Source organism: Dendrobates tinctorius, unplaced genomic scaffold (assembly GCF_039654945.1).
Source record: "Dendrobates tinctorius isolate UK_male_01 unplaced genomic scaffold, ASM3965494v1 ptg000111l, whole genome shotgun sequence".
Lineage (NCBI taxonomy): Eukaryota > Metazoa > Chordata > Amphibia > Anura > Dendrobatidae > Dendrobates > Dendrobates tinctorius.
This window is the reverse complement of record NW_027361779.1, coordinates 32,184,266-32,206,392: the sequence shown is the minus strand read 5'-3', so window position 1 is coordinate 32,206,392 and position 22,127 is coordinate 32,184,266. Positions and strand designations below refer to the sequence as shown.

Here is a 22,127-nt window from a genome sequence, read left to right as displayed (position 1 = left end):
CCCTATTAATGCATGAGAAACGTAAAAAAAAAAAAAATAATCATGTGATCACCTTTTGTATTCTTCGCACAAGAACTGACGCAAAGAATCTCAATGTCAACCTCAGTTCATCCACGGAAGATTCATCTTCAGTTATGTGACTGTCATAAGTTAAAAAAAAATTATTACTTTGATATTGCAAAGAAATCCTTCACATGTTTAGAATACAAAAAACACTAAAGACTCGGCCAATATGAAGTAAGGCCACCACCTTTCAGGGCTGATTTACAGAATTCTATAATGATGAAGATAAGCCCCTCAACAGGTCAGAGAAGTACGCCTGCGCAGGAGCGCGTTGCCGAGGAGATTGTGTGGATAACGTAGGGATGCATCATCCACATGATGCGAGCAGGACGACGGGGATTGTAAGAAGATAGGAGGCGCAGGACCGGACCAAGCCCTGAGACCCCCCCGGACCGAACCACCTCACAGGTGAGTATAATAAAAGTTATTTTTCTTCTCCTAAAGGTCGGATTGAGGGTTTACTTCATGCGAGATATGGGAAAATTATATCTAATTGATATTATTTTAATATCTGATGGAAATCCTTGTCAGATGCAGTTTGGCCCAAAAATACTTTCTCTAAACTCAGTCCCCACCCTTGGCATTCCCCCAGGCCATAAGGGAAGTCAAATACACCTCACTCAATGGGACCTCATTATCCAGTAAAGGCACTTCCTTGGACAGAGCAGCGCAATGTTTTCATTTAATTAGCTCAAGCAAATAGGCCTTTGAAGCTCACTCTGGGGGGGGGGGGTGGGGGGTGGAGAGCATAGACCCTGTGTCTCCCAGCACCAAGTTCAGCAATTATCATAAGGGTCCAACTGGAGTCCTTTGTTTGACTCAAGCCACAGGCAGACATCGTGGCACCACAGATCCCAGACCAGCGCAAGGCTTTGAGATACTGAATCTGGAAAATGACCCAATATAACAGAATGCAATACCTCTTAGCCTAGACAAGCACATAATCAGAATCGGCATTCCTTCCCCCACACCGCCCGTACCCTGCAGTCACCTGTAGAACTCTGCGTTATTGAGTTATAAAGTATAGCTACCAGGAATTACATATGATAGGCATATTTGGTCTCCCTGCACAGATAAAATCCAGCAGAACCCAGTGGCGCCACTGCCGTTTTAGTTAGACCCTCAGGCGGAAAGTTATGGGCATCCACGGTTCTGCCTGGAAAACCATACTCTCAGATATGGGAGGAGGGAGGCTGCCCAGGCCAGGGGCTGGCACAGCATGCGAGAGGGAGCAGCCTAGGGGATAATAGGCAGCTCCTCATTTTGGACTGAGTCTTTCTACCGGCAGAAGGCCCGTTAGCTGACGCGGTCAGAGAATCACGTAACAAAGATTTGGACCAGTAATCCGTCAGTGCCTCCCTGTGGTCACATGCTACATAACACAGTAATTGCAACCTGTTTGCAAACTACCCTCCTAATTCACTCCTGAACGTATATTTATATATTTGTGATTATATATATCTATACAAGATGTACTTACAAAAGCGAAGGTGCCACTTTACGGTTAAAAAAAACCTGCTATAATGGACAAACATGTCTCTCCTGGGCTGCAAGCCTACAAGTGAATGGGCAACTGGCAGGTTTTTTTTTTAACCGGAAAGTGGCACCTTCACTTTTGTAAGTACATCTTGCTGAGTTACTGAGGGACAGACCGTTTGGAAGTTTTTATTTCCATTGACATCACATGTCTTGGCATTCACAGGGTGCTGCTGTGCCTTTTTTCATATATGTTTTGCAGTCACTGCAGCTTGCACCTATTCACACTTGGAAGGTGCTGGTCAGGTTTTTTAGTATAGCTAATTATAGGGGTGTGTGACTCCCTCTGCCATTGTCAGACGAAGCTTATATTGAACGAGGAACTGGTGGCAGCATACCGTACTGTGTTAGTGAGGAACCCTAACAGTGACGGCCGGGAGGTGTGTGTATATATATATATATATATATATATATATATATATATATATATATATATCTCGACAGCCTGGACCGGTGATGTATTTCCCCCCTCACTGGGAGCATCGCAATAACTCATACCTATAAGGCCCTCAGTGCAGTCCCTGACTGACCTGGGGCAAGTGGCGGCGCCAGAGAGCCGATCCCTGCCGGGGCCTTCTCTCCCCTCCCCAGAGGTGAGTGGAGTCGACACACTCCTTCCCGTGCGATCCGTCACACTTCACATTGGCCTAAACTGGTAAGAGGTTCTCTTTAAACCCTTCATTATCACCCATATGCCTTTTAGCTGGCTTGAAATAAGAGAATAGCATCCGACAGGTAAAAATGTTGTAGCTGTCAGCTGAACACATGGGGTCTCTGCCACAACTGTTACTGGGACTGACCACAGCCGCTTAAGCACCTAGATGCGACTATCAATAGTGAAACTGGCATCTAGATGCTTAATAGAGTGTAGGGTTCCCTTCTGAGATCATGATTGTGTGGTCCAGATGGTTGCTATGTTAATAAGGAGCCAATTAACAGCCTTAGAGTCTGACAGCTACAGTGGCCTGTTCAGATGTTAGTAACACTTTAGTGGTAAAAATACATTTTTTTCAGTCTTGTCACTCCATTTTGCATTCAATCCTGAAAAGCAAGTCAAAGGTTAAACTACCTGACAGCAGTTTTGAATATGTTGAGGGGTATGGGTTTTAAAATGTTATCACTTTTTTTCCCAATAAATAATTCCCTTAAAATCACTTAAATTCTAAAGTAAATCACTAAAAAAAAACAAAAAACTGTATTTTATTTATTTTTTTAAATCTCCTAAAAAAAATTGCTGCTAAATTTTGAAACCTAACTTCTTTTTAACATCTTTAAAAAAAAAAAGACACAAACAGAAACCAAGCACACCTGACTATTAGCCACAGGTGGGCAGGTGTGGACGTTACAATACAGAGAGGTGTTGCATATGCATCATCTCTTTTCAAGCAACACCTAAAACAAATATGGGCTTTGGGTAGATATACCGATCAGAGCGATTATCTCAAAGCTAGTATGGTGGAACACAACATGCGCCATGTGTCCCTATATACTTGAGGGAAAAAAAAGAACCGTCTCACCCAAATGCAGTAGATAAATTCTCAGGCATCAGATACTGATCCTTCTCAGATTCACAAAAAATCGGGGCACAGATAAAAGCCTAACCTTCATCTTGTTTTCGAAACCAAGTAAAGGTGTCTTTCTCATGACCACCTCCCAATGCGTTTGTTCCCTATGTGGGATTCATCAGGGGACAAAAGCAGTTGTGAGCACCACCCATATGACTGAAACAGAAGGTATGTGATGCAAATCACCCAAGGATAAAAACTGTTTTATAAGATACTATCTGAAGAGTGCGTCGCTGCCGGGGCATAGTGACTAAGACATCAGAAACGCATTGAGAACGCAAGCATCTATATCTTCTATGCTGGCATTTTAACCTCTACCCTGTATCGATTGAAGTGAATAAAAGAAATTTGTTTTCACTACATCGTGGAGCTGGACAACCTTTTTCCATGTCAGAACCAGAGCACCGAGTGGAACGGTCCTAATTTCCATACCAGGGATCCCTTTAAGAGAGGCCTGGGGTGAGAATCAGAGCGCTGAGGGATTTACCCTAACTTCCATACCGGAGATGCCTTTAAGAGAGGCCTGGGGTCAGTACCAAAGAGCAGAGTGGATTTGCCCTGACTTGCATACAGGAGATCCCTTTAAGAGAGCCTAGGGTCAGTACCAGAGCATTTGAAGGCAATAGCCCTGAATTCCATACCGGAGATCCCTTTAAGAGAGGCCTGGAGTCAGAATCAGAGCGCAGAGTGGATTTGCCCTGACTTACATACCATGGATCCCTTTAAGAGAGCCTGGGATCAGAACCAGAGCGCTCAGTGGATTTGCCTTGCACACAGGAGATCCCTTTAAGAGAGCCTGGAGTCAGTACCAGAGCATTTCAAGGCAATTGCCCAGGCTTCCATACCGGGGATCCCTTTAAGAGAGGTCTGGGTCAGAACCAAAGGGCTGGATGGATTTGCCCTGACTTCCATACTGGAGATCCTTTTAAGAAAGGCCTGGGGTCTGTACCAAATCACAGAGTGGATTTGCCCTAACTTCCATACCAATGATCCCTTTAACCCCTTCACTACCAAGGGTGGTTTGCACGATAACTACCGGGCCAATTTTTACAATTCTGACCACTGTACCTTTATGAGGTCATAACTCTGGAACGCTTTCATGGATCCCGGTGATTCTGACTTTCTCGTGACATATTGTACTTCATGTTAGTGGTAAAATTGCATTCAAATAACTTGCGTTTATTTGTGAAAAAAACGGAAATTTGGCGAAAATTTTGAAAATTTCGCAATTTTCCAGCTTTGAATTTTTATGCCCTTAAATCACAGCGATACGGCACACAAAAAACTTAATACATAACATTTCCCACATGTTTACTTTACATCAGCACAATTTTGGAACCAAAATTTTTTTTTGTTAGGAAGTTATAAGGGTTAAAAATTGACCAGCGATTTCTCATTTTTGCAACACCATTTTATTTTTAGGGACCACTTCACATTTGAAGCCACTTTGAGGGGTCTATATGATAGAAAATACCCAAAAGTGACACCATTCTAAAAACTGCACCCCTTAAGGTGCTTAAAACCACATTCAAGAAGTTTATTAACCCTTTAGGTGCGTCACAGGAATTTTTTGAATATTAAAAAAAAAATGAACATTTAACTTTTTTTCACAAAAAAAATACTTCAGGTTCAATTTTCTTTATTTTACCAAAGGTAAAAGGAGAAATTGGAATGCAAAAGTTATTGTGCAATTTGTCCTGAGTACGCTGATACCTGATATGTGGGGGGGAACCACTGTTTCGGCGCATGGCAGAGCTCAGAATCGAAGGAGCGCCGTTTGACTTTTTCAATGCAAAATTGGCTGGAATTCAGATCGGACGCCATGTCACGTTTGGCGAGCCCCTGATGTACCTAAACAGTGGAAACCCCCCCAAGTGACCCCATTTTGGAAACTAGACCCCCCAAGGAACTTATCTAGATATGTGGTGAGAACTTTGAACCCACAAGGGCTTCACAGAAGTTTATAACGTACAGCGGTACAATTAAAAAATCATATTTTTTCCACAAAAATGATCTTTTCACCCCGAATTTTTATTTTTCCAAGGGTAACAGGACCCTAAAAGTTATTGTGCAATTTGTCCTGAGTACGCTGATACCCCATATGTGGGTGTAAATGACTATTTGGGCGCATAGCAGAGCTCGGAAGGGAAGCAGCGCCATTTGACGTTTTTGGCTAGAATTGAGATCGGACACCATGTCGCGATTGGAAAACCCCTGATGTACCAAAACAGTGGAAACCCCCCACAAATGACACCATTTTGGAATCTAGACCCCCCAAGGAACTTATCTAGATGTGTGGTGAGAACTTTGAACCCCCAAGGGCTTCACAGAAGTTTATAACGTACAGCAGTACAATTAAAAAATCATATTTTTTCCACAAAAATGATCTTTTCACCCTCAATTCTTATTTTTCCAAAAGTAACAGGACCCTAAAAGATATTGTGCAATTTATCCTGAGTACGCTGATACCCCACATGTGGGTGTAAACCACTATTTGGGCGTATGGCAGAGCTCGGAAGGGAAGCAGCTCCATTTGACGTTTTTGGCTGGAATTGAGATCGGACACCATGTCGCGTTAGGAAAGCCCCTGATGTACCAAAACAGTAGAAACCCCCCACAAATGACACCATTTTGGAAACTAGACCCCCCAAGGAACTTATCTAGATGTGTGGTGAGCACTTTGAACCCCCCAGTGCTTCACTGAAGTTTATAACGTCCGGGCGTGAAAATAAAAAAATCGTATTTTTTCCACAAACATGATCTTTTAGTCCCCAATTTTTTAATTTTCCCAAGGGTAACAGGAGAAATTGGACCCCAAAAGTTGTTGTCCAATTTGTCCTGAGTACGCTGATACCTCATATGTGGGAGAAAACTACTGTATGGGCACACGTCGGGGCTCGGAAGGGAAGTAGTGACGTTTTGGAATGCAGACTTTGATGGAATGGTCTGAGGGGGTCATGTTGCGTTTGGAGAGCCCCTGATGTACCTAAACAGTGGAAACCCCCCACAAGTGACCCCTTTTTGGAAACTAGACCCCCCTAATGAACTTATCTAGATGTGTGGTGAGCACTTTGAACCCCCCAGTGCTTCACAGAAGTTTATAACGACCGGGCGTGAAAATAAAAATATCGTATTTTTTCAACAAACATCATCTTTTAGTCCCCATTTTTTTTATTTTCCCAAGGGTAACAGGAGAAATTGGACCCCAAAAGTTGTTGTCCAATTTGTCCTGAGTACGCTGATACCTCAAATGTGGGAGAAAACTACTGTATGGGCACACGTCGGGGCTCGGAAGGGAAGTAGTGACGTTTTGGAATGCAGACTTTGATGGATTGGTATGCGGGTGGCATGTGCGTTTGGAGAGCCCCTGATGTACCTAAACTATTGAAACTCCCCACAAGTGACCCCATTTTGGAAACTAGACCCCCCACGGAGCTTATCTAGATGTGTGGAGAGCACTTTGAACCCCCAAGTGCTTCACAGAAGTTTATAACGCCTGGGCGTGAAAATAAAAAAAACATTTTTTTCCGCAAAATTATATTTTTGCCCCCAATTTTTTATTTTCCTAAGGGTAACAGGAGAAATTGGACCCCAAAAGTTGTTTTGTAATTTGTCCTGAGTAGGCTGATACCCTACATGTGGGGGTAAAACACTGTGTGTGCACATGGCAGAGCTTGGAAGGGAAGGAGCACCATTTGACTTTTTCAACGCAGAATTGGCTGGAATTGAGATCAGACGCCATGTTGCCTTTGGAGAGCACCTGATGTGCCCAAACAGTAGAAACCCCCAATTATAACTCCAACCCTAACCTCAACACACCCCTAACCCTAATCTGAGCCCTAGCCCTAACCCTAACCCTAGCGGGAAAATGGAAATAAATACATTTTCTTTTAGTTTTATTATTTTTCCCTAACTAAGGGGGTGATAACGGGGGGTTTGATTTACGATTTATGGCGGTTTTTATGTTTGGCGGCTGTCGCACGCTAAAAGACGCTTTTTATTGTAAAAATAGTTTTTGCATCACCACATATTGTGAGCTATAATTTTTCCGTATTTTGATCCACCGAGTCATGTGAGGTCTTATTTTTTGCGGGACGAGTTGACGTTTTTATTGGTACCATTTTCGGGCACGTGACATTTTTTGATCGCTTTTTATTCCGATTTTTGGGACGCAGAATGAACAAAAACCAGCGTTTCATGAATTTCTTTTGGGGGGTGCGTTTACACCGTTCCGCGTGCGGTAAAATTGATAACGCGTTTTTATTCTTCGGGTCAGTACGGTTACAGCGATACCTCATTTAGGTCGTTTTTTTATGTTTTGTCGGTTTTTTGCAATGAAAACAATTTTATATAAAAAATAATTATTTTTGTATCGCTTTATTCTGCGAGCTATAACTTTTTTATTTTTTTGCGGATGATGCTGTATGGCGGCTCGTTTTTTGCGGGACAAGATGACGTTTTCAGCGGTACCATGCATATTTATATGCGTCTTTTTGATCGCGCGTTATTGCACTTTTTGTTCGGTGGTATGATAATAAATCATTATTTTTTGCTTCGTTTTTTATTTTTATTTTTTAAGGGGTTCGCTAAAGGGGTTAACTAATGGGACAGTTTTATAGGGCAGGTCATTACGGACGCGGCGATACCAAGTATGTGTACTTTTATTGTTTTTGTTTTTTTTTTTATTTTGAAAAAATGGATTTATTGGGGAATATTTTTTTTTTTTTTACTAATTTATTTAGCGATTTTTTTTTTAAATTATTTTTAACACTTTTTTTTTTTTTTTTTACTTTATTACCTTGTCCCAGGTGGGACATCACTGTCATGTGACAGATCGCTGATCTGTCACATCACAGATCACTGTGACAGATCAGCGATCTGTCACAGGCACTGCTGCAGACTTCCTCATGCCTGCGCTTTGCAGGCAGTGAGGAAGTCAGCTCCCTGCAGGCCCCCGTCGCCATCTTGGATCCGGGGGCCTGTAGGGAAAGAGCCCCCCACAGCAGCGCTGCACATTGCGCTGCCGTGGGGGGCTCAGGGAAGCACGGAGGGAGCCCCCTCCCTGCCGATGCTTCCCTTTAACCCCCGGTACACCGCGATCGCGTTTGATCGCGGTGTGCAAGGGGTTAACGTGTCGGGGGCGGTCCGTGACCGCCCCTGACACATTGTGCCGGGTGTCAGCTATGATAATTAGCTGACACTCGGCCGCGATCAGCGGCGCTCACCACGTGGGCGCCGCTGATCGAGATGACGTAATATTCCGTCCATGGTAATTAGGTCCATGGTCACATGGACGGAATATTACGTCAATTGTAGGTAAGGGGTTAAGAGACCCTGGTGTTAGAACCACAGAGCTGAGTGCATAGTTTTTAACTTCCATACCGGGGATCCCTTTAAGAGAGGCCTGGGGTCAAAATCAAAGTGCTCTGTGCTCCTTTCTGTGGGGCAGACAATGGCTGGGAGCTTATGTTCCTAGGGATGCCAGATTTCTCCCACCCAGTCAGTGTATGCTGAGGTGTTGTCAAGTGGGAAAACTTGCTCATAGCAACCAATCACAGCTCAGCTTCTTTTAACCAGCTCTGGTGAAATGAGAGATGCTTAGTGATTGGTTGCAAGGAAAACTGTTGCTCATAGCAACCAATCACAGCTCAGCTTCTTTTGAACAGCACTGGTGAAATGAAAGATGCTTCGTGATTGGTTGGTGAAACACACATACATACATTCAGTTTTATATATTGTGGTGTAGTGACCACTGTGTCCGTTAGGGGGCGCTGTGTGGGTGTCCCAGGAGAGAGGATGAGTGGCAGGATGTTGAATGACCGTTAAGTATCTCAAGGTGGGTGGCCTTGGGATGGAAGCTTGAACATGTGTGTTGGTCAGCAGAGGTACTGCTGAGCTTCTGTTACACTGTGTCAGGGAGAGCGTTCCAGGTAGCTGGTGAGACCAGCTACCTACAAATCCACCCAGGGGTGTGTCTAGAACGCCATAGTAAAGAATGTATGAATGCTTGTAGGACCTGTGATGAGGTCATAGCCATGTGACCCGGTGGGCGTGGCTACGGACCATATAAGGTGGCCAGGGTAGGTCACATGAGTGAATGCTTGGACCCGGTTGGTCCGTATGAAAGGTCTCATCTCAGCTGACGTGAGACCGAATGAGGAAGATGTGGCTGCCTTCCTAACAGCATGTGGGGACGCTGTGTTGAATGGCTGCAAGTGCCTGAGAGTTCCCAGGGGAGGGAATGGACATCTGCAGTGTGGTAAAGCAACTATGAGGTAACCCGGCAACGGGGTGAGGCTAGGGAGCCTGCGTATTGGACATTGCATGACTTGTGTGACTACAGGGTTAACCGAGTGGAGCTCTGTCATGGACGCTATGCTGTTGATATGAATTTTCTGTTGTTGATTCACAGTTTATGATGCTTAATAAACCGCATGGACTGCTGGAGTTATATAAGAAACCCGTGTCGTACCTGGTTTTTTGGCTGCCTAGCGAGTGTCCCCTACCTTACAATAAATATACACATACACACACACACACACACACATACACACTGGTATGCTTTTGGAAAAACATGTTAGGGATGCATATTACATCACTAACAACATACTAGGGGTAGTATAACCCCTTTACCCCCTTGGGTTTTCCCATTTTTGCGTTTTTTGTTTTTCACGCCTTCTTTCCAGAGCCATAACTTTTTTATTATTCCATCAATATGGCCATATGAGGGGTTGTTTTTTGCGGGACGAGTTGTACTTTTGAACGATGACATTGGTTTTACCATATCGTGTACTGGAAAACAGGAAAAAATTAAAAATGCTGTGAAATTGAAAAAAAAAACAAAAACAGTGCAATCAGGGCTGTGGAGGCGGAGTCGTGGAGTTGGAGCTCATTTTGGTGGAGTCGGAATAAAATGGACCGACGCCATCTCCTAAAATATATAATAAATTGGGTACAGTAGTTCAATGCCGAATGTGTTGAATATTTTTTCATAGGAATTTGGGAAAGTTATGAAATGTCCTATAAATGACTGTTCTATTCCTGATCTAAGGCTACATTCACACAGCGTTTTTGCTGCGTTTTTTGAGGATACGTTTTTCAGCTGCAAAAGCAGATCAGCTTTTTAAAAAACCGCATCACCTGAAAGGTTTTTGAGCTCATAATGTTTGCAATAGCAGATTAGGAATCTGCTCTGTCAATCCATATATCCATATCTGTCTATCCATATCTTATCTGTACCAAAAAGAATGAAAGCCGGATAGCACACAAACTAACAATTTTTTTTTTTTTTTTTTAGCACCAGTCAGGTTCACCTCATAGCTGCTCAAAAGGACGCCCAGGACAGGCATTGCTTGTCTTCAGTAACACATCAACATCAATTGATAGTTGGAATAAATAGACTGCATTCACCACATCATCTTAAGGTGCAGGCTTTATTTTCAAGTGTAGGGGTGTGCAGTATGAGGTTCTGCAGCAGCTGATTTGTCAGTGCTGCACTCCAGCACCAGTGAAGCTCCTCCTCTACAGACAAGGGAACAAAGTAAACACACTCAGAAAGAAGGAAGGCACTTATCTCAGAAGAATTGCTAGAGTGAACAGGATAACAAGATTAAGGTAATTACTTCTTAAAGCATATTTAAACTTTCAATAAACTGTGCATAAATCAATAGTCCAGTATACTTTAGGTTCTCTCTGTATACTTGATGCTTGTTTGTTTTTTCTTTGAGCTCATATACTTTTGGGAAGCTAGCTTTTATACAATATACATACAATATACAGGGGAAATACAGCAACAGGATTGATGAGGACTTGTATAGGTATTGAAGCCAAAACATCAAGTTATTAGCTCTGTTATCAGTTTCTTTGTTCCTGGAGTATGATACACAACAAACTTGCTCCCTCCCTCCTCCCCTCTTCATAGACTGTGAAGCATATAGTGAGCTGTACCCTAACAAGAAAAGCCTTGGAAATTCAAAGTAAAGCTATCTAATAACATATTTTACAAACTTTATATTTGTCATCTGTACTATTGATTTATGCAAAGTTTGTTTTATTTCTATCTAAAATTAGACAGTAGTGAAAGTATGTATTTGATACACTGTTGATTCCCACCTACAAAGAATGGAGAGGTCTGAAATTTTTAATCATAGGTACACTTCAACTGAGAGAAACAGAATCTACAGGAAATGTCTGACCTCTGTAATTGCGAACAAAGGTTTCTATACCAAATATTAAGTTCTGTTTTTCCTGTTTTTCTATCGTATCAAATACGTATCTCATGCAATAAAATGCATATTATTTAAATCCTACAATGTGATTTTCTGGATTTTTTTAGTCTGTCTCTCACAGGTGAAGTGTACAATTGCAGACCTCTCCATTCTTTGTAGGTGGGAAAACTTGCAAAATTGTCAGTGTATCAAATTCTTATTTTCCCCACTGTACATGGTTCCCTGTTCTTGTTGGAATTATAATATACATTATTTTATAGGACAAAATTATTTTGAGAGTGAATTTATAGGATTACAAAATGTCTAAGAAGCTTCCCATGAAGTCAACTGTATTTGAGCATTTCACAGTGAGTCAAGATGAAAAGTATTTTGTGTGTCAATGTATGACAAGTGACCCAGAGGAAAACAAATGCTGTGATGCCAAAATCAGTGCATACTCAGGCAGTGATAAAAATGCTCCTACAAGAGCTTCCAATCTAAAAAGACATTCACAACGCTTCCACCCAGAAATTTTCAAAGCTGTGACTGAGAAAGATAACAGCAGCACCAAGAAACCCGCGCCCAGCACTTCCTGCCAGGCAAAGGAGGAGGAAAGAGCATCTCAAACATCATTAACAAGATGTTTTGTAAGTGAGAAAGTTACTGTAACAATGACAGCAGATATCTTTAAAAGACAGCTCATACAGCTTGTTGTGAAGGACGGTGTACCATTATCATTATTTGCATGACCAGCTTTTACAGCTCTTAATGGAGAAATGGCCCGCAAACTTGGTGTTTCTCTGGAAAGAGAAAGTATAAGGAAATTAGTGATTGAAGAAGCCCTTAACCAAAAGGAAGATCTTAAAAAGACTCTCAAGAGACGCTACGTATTTCTTAAAATGGATGCCTGCACATGTCACAGAGTGAACTATTTTGCCATCAATGTTCGATAAGTTTGTGACAACAAAGAAATTGTTACCAAGACACTGGCAGTAAAAGATACTAAAGATCATCACAGCAGCCAGTTTCTCCAGGCCTTAGTGGAAAAAGTTCTGCAAGATTACAAACTCAAAAAAGAACAGGTTCTTACTATTGTAACGGACAATGCTTCAAACATGATAAGTACAATTAAACTGATGAATGAGAGTAATGAACAACAGCTAGAAGAAAATTTAGGATTCAGTATGCTTGAGATGGAAGGCCACAGTGCTGTTCATGTAACTGAAGAACAAACAGATATTACAACAGAAGAACAGCAAAATTATACTGTAGAAATAGATGATCTTGTTGAAGCTGCTTCAAAACACTTTCATTTTCATCACATGCGCTGTGTTGTGCACACGCTGTAGCTGGCAATAAGAGATAGTCTGCAAGAGGGACATGCTGGAAATCTGATTGGAAAAGTGAGGAAATTGGCTTTTGCCGCCAGAACCCCTAAAATTGATTCCATCTTGAAGAGACGTGCTAGGAAAGGGGCAATTGTCGATCAAGCCACTCGGTGGGGCAGCACGTATTTAATGATTGAGTGATTGCTTGAACTAAAACCGTTTCTTAAAGATATGGCGAACCCTCAGGTAACCCTAAATGAAGGTCAATGGACACAGGTGGCTGAATTGAAAGAATTGCTTATCCACCCATTTACCGTGACTAAACAATTACAAGCTGAGGATTTAACTCCTGGCATTTTCATAAGGTAGTGGAAGAACTTGCTATTTTTCCTGTCCCAAAGAGGAGGTTTAATCGCAGATGGCATTTCTGCTTCAATGAAACGGAGAGAGACACAGCTATTGGAAAATAGAATTATTCTGGCAGCTGTTTATGTGGACAAAAGTCATGGTATACTGCTTGATGATCAACAGCTTACTAAAGGAAAAGAAGCTCTGACTGAGGTAGCAGTTAGGATGAGTGGCCTACAGGAGGACTGCCAGGTGCAAGAGGACTTGGGTCCTGACAGTGCTACTGCTGCCATATCTTCATCCTCATCAGATGAGTCTGACTTTGACAAGTAATTGGATCACATGGAGCAGGCAAAGCGTTGCCGCAAGGAAAAAGATTTCACTCCCTCTACTATAGCAAGCAGATTAACCATATTTCAGCAAAATGTTTCACTTGCTCTCAAAGAAATAGAAAAATTCAACCATTCATCAAAACTGACTGTGCATGAGGCAAATTCCTTTATACCCGGAAATTGTTAGAGATGTTGCCCATGTGGTTACGGCTTTGCCTCCAACCCAAGTTAGTGTAGAGAGGTTGTTCTTTGGCCTTAAAATTATTAGGTCAGATTGAGGTCATCTATGAAGGAGGATCTGATGGAGGCAATTCTAAAGTCATATGTTAAAGTTTGGGCACCCCTATTAATGTTAACCTTTTTCCTTTATAACAATTTTGTTTTTTGCAACAGCTATTTCAGTTTCATACATCTAATAACTGATGGACTCAGTTATATTTCTGGATTCAAATGAGGTTTATTGTACTAACAGAAAATGTGCAATCTGCATTTAAACAAAATTTGACCGGTGCAAAAGTATGGGCACCTCAACATAAAAGTGACATTAATATTTCGTACAGCCTCCTTTTGCAAAAATAACAGCCTCTAGTTGCTTCCTGTAGCTATTAATGAGTTCCTGGATCCTGGATGAAGGTATTTGTGACCATTCCTGTTTACAAAACAATTGCAGTTCAGTTAAGTTTGATGGTCGCCGAGCATGGACAGCCCGCTTCAAATCATCCCACAGATGTGCAATGATATTCAGGTCTGGGGACTGGGATGGCCATTCCAGAACATTGTAATTGTTCCTCTGCATGAATGCCTGAGTAGATTTGGAGCAGTGTTTTGGATCATTGTCTTGCTGAAATATCCATCCCCTGCGTAACTTCAACTTCGTCACTGATTCTTGCACATTATTGTCAAGAATCTGCTGATACTGAGTTGAATCCATGCGACCCTCAACTTTAACAAGATTCCCGGTGCCGGCATTGGCCACACAGCCCCAAAGCATGATGGAACCTCCACCAAATTTTACTGTGGGTAGCAAGTGTTTTTCTTGGAATGCTGTGTTTTTTAGCCTCCATGCATAACGCCATTTTGTATGACCAAACAACTCAATCTTTGTTTCATCAGTCCACAGGACCTTCTTCCAAAATGTAACTGGCTTGTCCAAATGTGCTTTTGCATACCTCAGGCGACTCTGTTTGTGGCGTGCTTGCTGAAACGGCTTCATTCGCATCACTCTCCCATACAGCTTCTCCTTGTGCAAAGTGCACTGTATTGTTGATGCACCAGGTCTTTGGAGGTGGTATGTGGATTGTCCTTGACTGTTCTCACCATTCTTCTTCTCTGTCTTTCTGATTTTTTTCTTGGCCTGCCACTTCTGGGCTTAACAAGAACTGTACCTGTGTTCTTCCATTTCCTTACTATGTTCCTCACAGTGGAAACTAACAGGTTAAATCTGAGAAAACTTTTTGTATCCTTCCCCTGAAAAGCTATGTTGAATAATCTTTGTTTTCAGATCATTTGAGAGTTGTTTTGAGGAGCCCATGATGCCACTCTTCATAGGAGAATCAAATAGGAGAACTACTTGCAAGTGGCCACCTTAAATACCTTTTCTCATGATTTGATACACCTGGCTATGAAGTTCAAAGCTCAATGAGGTTACAAAACCAATTTAGTGCTTCAGGAAGTCAGTAAAAAGTAGTTAGGAGTGTTCAAATCAAGAAAATGATAAGGGTGCCCATACTTTTGCACCGGTCAAATTTTGTTTAAATGCAGATTGCACATTTTCTGTTAGTACAATAAACCTCATTTGAATCCAGAAATATAACTGAGTCCATCAGTTATTAGATATATGAAACTGAAATAGCTGTTGCAAAAACCAAAATTGTTATAAAGAAAAAAGGTTAACATTAATAGGGGTGCACAAACTTTAACATATGACTGTATTTCTTAGAACAAATTCATAGACTGCACAAATGTTATTTAGTATGGTTTTGTTGAAAACTGTTTTTTGCCACTTACATAGTCTATTACATAAAATATATATATATATATTTATTACACACATACAGTTAGGTCCATATATATTTGGACAGAGACAACATTTTTCTAATTTTGGTTCTGGACATTACCACAATGAATCTTAAACAAAACAATTCAGATGCAGTTGAAGTTCAGACTTTCAGCTTTCATTTGAGGGTATCCACATTAAAATTGGAAGAAGGGTTTAGGAGTTTCAGCTCCTTAACATGTGCCACCCTGTTTTTAAAGGGACCAAAAGTAATTGGACAATTGACTCCAAGGCTATTTCATGGACAGGTGTGGGCAATCCCTTCGTTGTCATTCTCAATTAAGCAGATAAAAGGCCTGGCGTTGATTTGAGGTGTGGTGCTTGCATTTGGAAAATTTTGCTGTGAAGGAAACATGCGGTCAAAGGAACTCTCCATGCAGGTGAAACAAGCCATCCTTAAGCTGCAAAAACAGAAAAAAACACATCCGAGAAATTGCTACAACATTATGAGTGGCAAAATCTACAGTTTGGTACATCCTGAGAAAGAAGGAAAGCACTGGTGAACTCATCAATGCAAAAAGACTTGGGTGCCCACGGAAGACAACAGTGGTGGATGATCGCAGAATAATCGCCATGGTGAAGAGAAACCCCTTCACAACAGCCAACCAAGTGAACAACACTCTCCAGGAGGTAGGCGTATCAATATCCAAATCTACCATAAAGAGAAGACTGCATGAAAGTAAATACAGAGGGTTCACTGCACGGTGCAAGCCACTCATAAGCATCAAGAATCAAAAGGCTAGACTGGACTTTGCAAAAAAACCATCTAAAAAAGTCAGCACAGTTCTGGAAGAACATTCTTTGGACAGATGAAACCAAGATCAACCTCTACCAGAATGATGGAAAGAGAAAAGTATGGCGAAGGCGTGGTACAGCTCATGATCCAAAGCATACCACATCATCTGTAAAACACGGCGGAGGCAGTGTGATGGCTTGGGCATGCATGGCTGCCAGTGGCACTGGGTCACTAGTGTTTATTGATGATGTGACACAGGACAGAAGCAGCCGAATGAATTCTGAGGTATTCAGAGCCAGACTGTGCTCAGATCCAGCCAAATGCAGCCAAACTGATTGGTCGTCGTTTCATACTACAGATGGACAATGACCCAAAACATAAAGCCAAAGCAACCCAGGAGTTTATTAAAGCAAAGAAGTGGAATATTCTTGAATGGCCAAGTCAGTCACCTGATCTCAACCCAATTGAGCATGCATTTCACTTGTTAAAGACTAAACTTCAGACAGAAAGGCCCACAAACAAACAGCAACTGAAAACCACCGCAGTGAAGGCCTGGCAGAGCATCAAAAAGGAGGAAACCGTGTCTGGTGATGTCCATGAGTTCAAGACTTCAGGCAGTCATTGCCAACAAAGGGTTTTCAGCCAAGTACTAGAAATGAACATCTTATTTACAATTTAATCTGTCCAATTACTTTTGGTCCATTTTAAAAACAGGGTGGCACATGTTAGGCCTGTTTCACACATCCGTTTTTTTGCATCCGCATGCATCCGTCAAAGTGTGAAAAAACGGATCCGTTTCCGTTTTGCCGCAAACGGATCCTTTTTTTGACGGATCCGCGGTAGCCGCTAATGGTAGTCTATGGGACAAAAAAAATCGTATCTGCAAAAATATGGCGGATCCGTTTAACGGAAAACGACGGATTTAAAAAAACGGAAGTGTGATCCAGGCCTTAAGGAGCTGAAATTCCTAAACCCTTCATCCAATTTTAATGTGGATACCCTCAAATGAAAGCTGAAAGTCTGAACTTCAACTGCATCTGAATTGTTTTGTTTACCACAATAAAATTTAATGTCTAGAACCAAATATATATGGACCTAACTGTGTGTGTGTGTGTGTGTGTGTGTGTGTGTGTGTGTGTGTGTGTGTGTGTGTGTGTGTGTGTGTGTGTGTGTGTGTATATATATATATATATATATATATATATATATATATATATATATATATATATATATATATATATATATATATATATATATATATATATACACACATACTATATGTAATCAATATTACATCGTGTATTACCGTATATACTCGAGTATAAGCCGACCCGAGTATAAGCCGACCCCCTAATTTTGCCACAAAAAACTGGGAAAACTTATTGACTCGAGTATAAGCCTAGGGTGGGAAATGCTCCATAGATTATTCCCCCATATGCTGCCCCCATAAGAAGCTCCATAGATTATTCCCCCATATACTGCCCCCATAAGAAGCTCCTTAGATTGTTCCCCCATATGCTGCCCCCATTAGAAGCTCCATATTGTTCCCCCATATACTGCCCCCATAAGAAGCTCCATATTGTTCCCCCATATGCTGCCCCCATCAGAAGCTCCATATTGTTCCCCAATATATTGCCCCCATTAGAAGCTCCATATTGTTCCCCCATATGCTGCCCCCATTAGAAGCTCCATATTGTTCCCCCATATACTGCCCCCATTAGAAGCTCCATATTGTTCCCCCATATTCTGCCCCCATTAGAAGCTCCATATTGTTCCCCCATATACTGCCCCCATAAGAAGCTCCATATTGTTCCCCCATATGCTGCCCCCATTAGAAGCTCCATATTGTTCCCCCTTATGCTGCCCCCATTAGAAGCTCCATATTGTTCCCCCATATACTGCCCCCATTAGAAGCTCCATATTGTTCCCCCATATGCTGCCCCCATTAGAAGCTCCTTAGATTATTCCCCCATATGCTGCCCCCAGAAGAAGCTCCTAACATTATTCCCCCATATGCTGACCCCATAAGAAGCTCCTTAGATTATTCCCCCATATGCTGACCCCATAAGAAGCTCCTTAGATTATTCCCCCATATGCTGACCCCATAAGAAGCTCCTTAGATTATTCCCCCATATGCTGACCCCATAAGAAGCTCCTTAGATTATTCCCCCATGTGCTGCCGCTGCTGCATGTAAAAATAAAAAAAATGACATACTCACCTCTCCGTCGCTGGGTGTCAGATACTCACTTGTCCTGCGTCCATGGCTGCTCACCGCTATCTGCAACGTCATCAGTCAGTGACGTTCAGACTGCAGGGGGCGCGGCGCGCACTAATCACGTCACCGCGCCCTCTGCTGTCTGAAGTCACTGACCGATGACAGACAGCAGCAAGCAGCCATGGACGCAGGACAGGTGAGTATCGCTATACTTACCCGTCCTGACGCTGCCTCTTGAGCCCCCAGCTTCTCCGCGCTCTCTCTTCCTGCCTTCAGCGGTCACGTGGTGCCGCTCATTAAAACTCATGAATATGCGCATATTCATGAGTTTTAATGAGCGGCAGCACGTGACCGCTGAAGGCAGGAAGAGAGAGCACGGGGAGAAGCTGGGGGCTCAAGAGACAGCGTCAGGACGGGTAAGTATGACCTGACACCCCCGCCCCCCCTCCCCCTCCGACCCCCTGGTGTATATGACTCGAATATAAGACGAGAGGGGGACTTTCAGCCCAAAAAAACGGGCTGAAAATCTCGGCTTATATTCAAGTATATACGGTACATATTTACAATTACAGTTTTTTGTGTTCTAAAGTTGTATTCCAATAAATATATATTATGTTCTATCTAAATATCTTGATTATTGTATCATAAAAATGATTAAATGTCTGATGTTCACATTGTACTACAATAAATTTTTCACTTAAATATAAGAAATATATGTGGGAGTCGGAGTCGGTTTAAGGGAAATTGAGGAGTCGGAGTCGCAGATTTGGCTTACCGACTCCACAGCCATGTGTGCAATTCCACAATTGTTTTTTGGGGGTTTCTTTTACCATGTTCACTAAATGGTAACATTGACCTGCCATTATGATTCTCCAGGTCAGTACGAGTGAAGTTTGTGGAAAAAAAAAAAAATTGCCATTTTCAGAGACCAGTAGCGTCTCCAATTTTCATGATCTGGGGCTGGGTGAGGGCTTAATTTTTGAGCACAGAGATACGATCTTTTGATTGCCCATTATTGCATTTTAATGTAATGTTACGGCGACCAAATAACCGTAATTCTGGAGTTTTGATTTCTTTTTTCTCTTTACGACGTTTACCGATCGGACTAATTCTTTTTTTTTTTTTTTTTTTTTTTTATATATTGATAGATCAGGCTTTTATGAACGTAGTGATACCAAATGTGTGTATTTTTTATTATTATTGTTTTATTTTGAATGGGGCAAAAAGGGGGTGATTTAAACTTTTATATTTTTTAAAAATATTGTTAAAATTTTTTTTCTGTTTTTACTTTTTACTGCCTTCAATAGTCTCCATGGGAGACTAGAAGCTGCGATCATCCGATCGCTTATACTGCATTGCTATGCATAGCAAAAATGCTCATATGCAATGAGCGGCGTCCGCAGAGCGGAGCTCATAGCAGTTCGGCTATGACAACCTTAGGGCTCTCCAGCAGACCCCAGGTTGTCATGCCAACCCATCAGCGGCCTGCTGTTGTGTGACACAGGCGCGGATGGGTGGGGTTTATGACGCGCTTCCGGCACCGGTATGTTAAATGCCGCTGTCGGAACTTGACAGCGGTATTTAACATGTTAACAGCTGCAGGTGGATCGCGATTCCACCTGCGGCTATCAGGGGCACATGTCAGCTGATGAAATTAGCTGATATGTGCCGGAAAAGTTGCTGGCACCGGAGCTTGCATCAAAGGGAGGGAGGCGACCTTTGACGTACCAATACCTCCAAGGTCGGAAAGGGGTTTATACACAAAAGTAATATGGTAGGTTCACTTTAACTAAGGGCCTAATGCTACCTGCCTGCCGCTTATCTTTGTCTGCTTATAGAGGTCACAGACCACTCCTACCAGCGATTCTGCATCTTCCACTCACATCATGCTGACACAGCAGCTGCTTCTTTTCTGCTCTGTAGACGGGGCCTGACTGTCAGTCATGCTGCTTAACAGCCAGCTTACCTGCTGCCTAAATGGGTGAAGCCAGCTGTCAATCAGCATGACCTTGGCAGACACGCCCCGGCGATGGAGAGGCTCAGAAGAGGAAGAGCTGCTGCATTGACGTGAAGCAGAAGAATCACCAGCAGAAACAGTCCTTGACCATTCTGAACTGGCCTTGGGTAGAACCGGCAAATAGTTAATTACTACATGCCTGTTCGTTGTTAGGCCCATATACTGTAAAAAAAATTTAAAAGTTAGCAGGTTTCAAACTTTGAACGATTATTGCTTTAATCCAGACAGTCATACCACACAACATAGTTAATAAATAACATATACCTCTTAACTGCCTTACATCAGCACCCATCTGTAAAATGTTCTTATATTTTGTTAGAATGTTACAACCTTTAAATATATATATCCTTTATTTAATTTTTTAAAAAAAAAGGTACGCATTCAGTTTTGAAGTAACATTAGGGGAACCATATACTGGAAAACCCCCCAAAGTGATATTTTTAAAAACCGCGCTCCTCAACATATTCAAAACTGCTGTTAGGTAGTTTATTAACCCTTCAGGTGCTTTTTAGGAATTAATACAAAGTGGCATGATAGAAAAGAAAAATGTCACTATAGTTGACATTAAGACCATTATTTTGGCTGTGAATTGCCATGGCAAACAACAGGATCACAATCAAAATCTCTAGGTCCAAAGGCGCTAAGTGGGAGCCCCCAAGCGCTGTTAATAATCTAAATGCCATAGTCACTATTGACAGCAGCATCTAAGGGGTTAAATAGCCATAGCTGGTTCGACTACTGATCGTGACTGATGCAGCAGGGTATATCAGCTATAGTGTACAGCTATCTGCTGCTGTAAGTTTCCCCACACAGCAGTGTTACAATACCCGACATAGGCCAGTGAAGTCACCTGCAGGGGCTAGCGCTGATCTCCTGCATGCTGGGTATTGTAACACTGCTGTGATGCCAGCTCACTACTGCAGATCTGTGTTGACAAAAGAGTGGGAGCTGCCATTGTGCACATCGCAGGGACCAGCCTCGCCCCCGAAACGAGTGCCATTGATGATGCTTCATTTCAAGGAGGGGGCTGTGACAGTGACCACTGCCTCTGCCCTATGCTCTGATGACGCATCATTTCGATATCCCATCATGCACTGGGAACTCTCAAACGAATAGTCATCAGACAGGAAGAAAAACAAAGTATGGACTAGCAGTTAGATATTTAGGGAATGGTAGGGAATTTTTAAAGTGAGTACAGTACAGACCAAAAGTTTGGACACACCTTCTCATTCAAAGCGTTTTCTTTATTTTCATGACTGAAAATTGTAGATTCACTCTGAAGGCATCAAAACTATGAATTAACACATGTGGAATTATATAATTAACAAAAAAGTGAGAACCAACTGAAAATATGTCTTATATTCTAGGTTCTTCAAAGTAGCCACCTTTTGCTTTGATTACTGCTTTGCACTCTTGGCATTCTCTTGATGAGCTTCAAGAGGTGGTCCGAAGGCGAAAATAAATTTTATTAAATCCTGATCTATTTGATGCCACAATCTAAATTGTTTTCTGATATATAGTACAGACCAAAAGTTTGGACACACCTTCTCATTCAAAGCGTTTTCTTTATTTTCATGACTATGAAAATTGTAGATTCACTCTGAAGGCATCAAAACTATGAATTAACACATGTGGAATAACGGCTGTATGGTTATTCAAAAAAATCAGATGGACATTAACAACTATAACCAATTCTGTCAGCACACAGCAGTACCACGCACAT

At 42.0% G+C, this 22,127-nt stretch overlaps 1 protein-coding gene across 3 annotated transcripts in view; it reads right to left on the bottom strand.

Annotated features, from left to right (window-relative positions):
* The window catches only part of SNX14 (sorting nexin 14), a 159,322-nt gene that overhangs the window by 90,966 nt on the left and 46,229 nt on the right, over positions 1–22,127 (bottom strand). For 2 of the 3 annotated variants that reach the window (XM_073589635.1, XM_073589636.1), the window contains exon 6: positions 53–140. The exons of the other annotated variant lie outside the window; for it this stretch is intronic. In XM_073589635.1, coding sequence (XP_073445736.1) covers positions 53–140 — 88 coding nt within the window. The remainder of the gene's footprint in view (positions 1–52; positions 141–22,127) is intronic. 3 annotated transcript variants of the gene reach the window in all.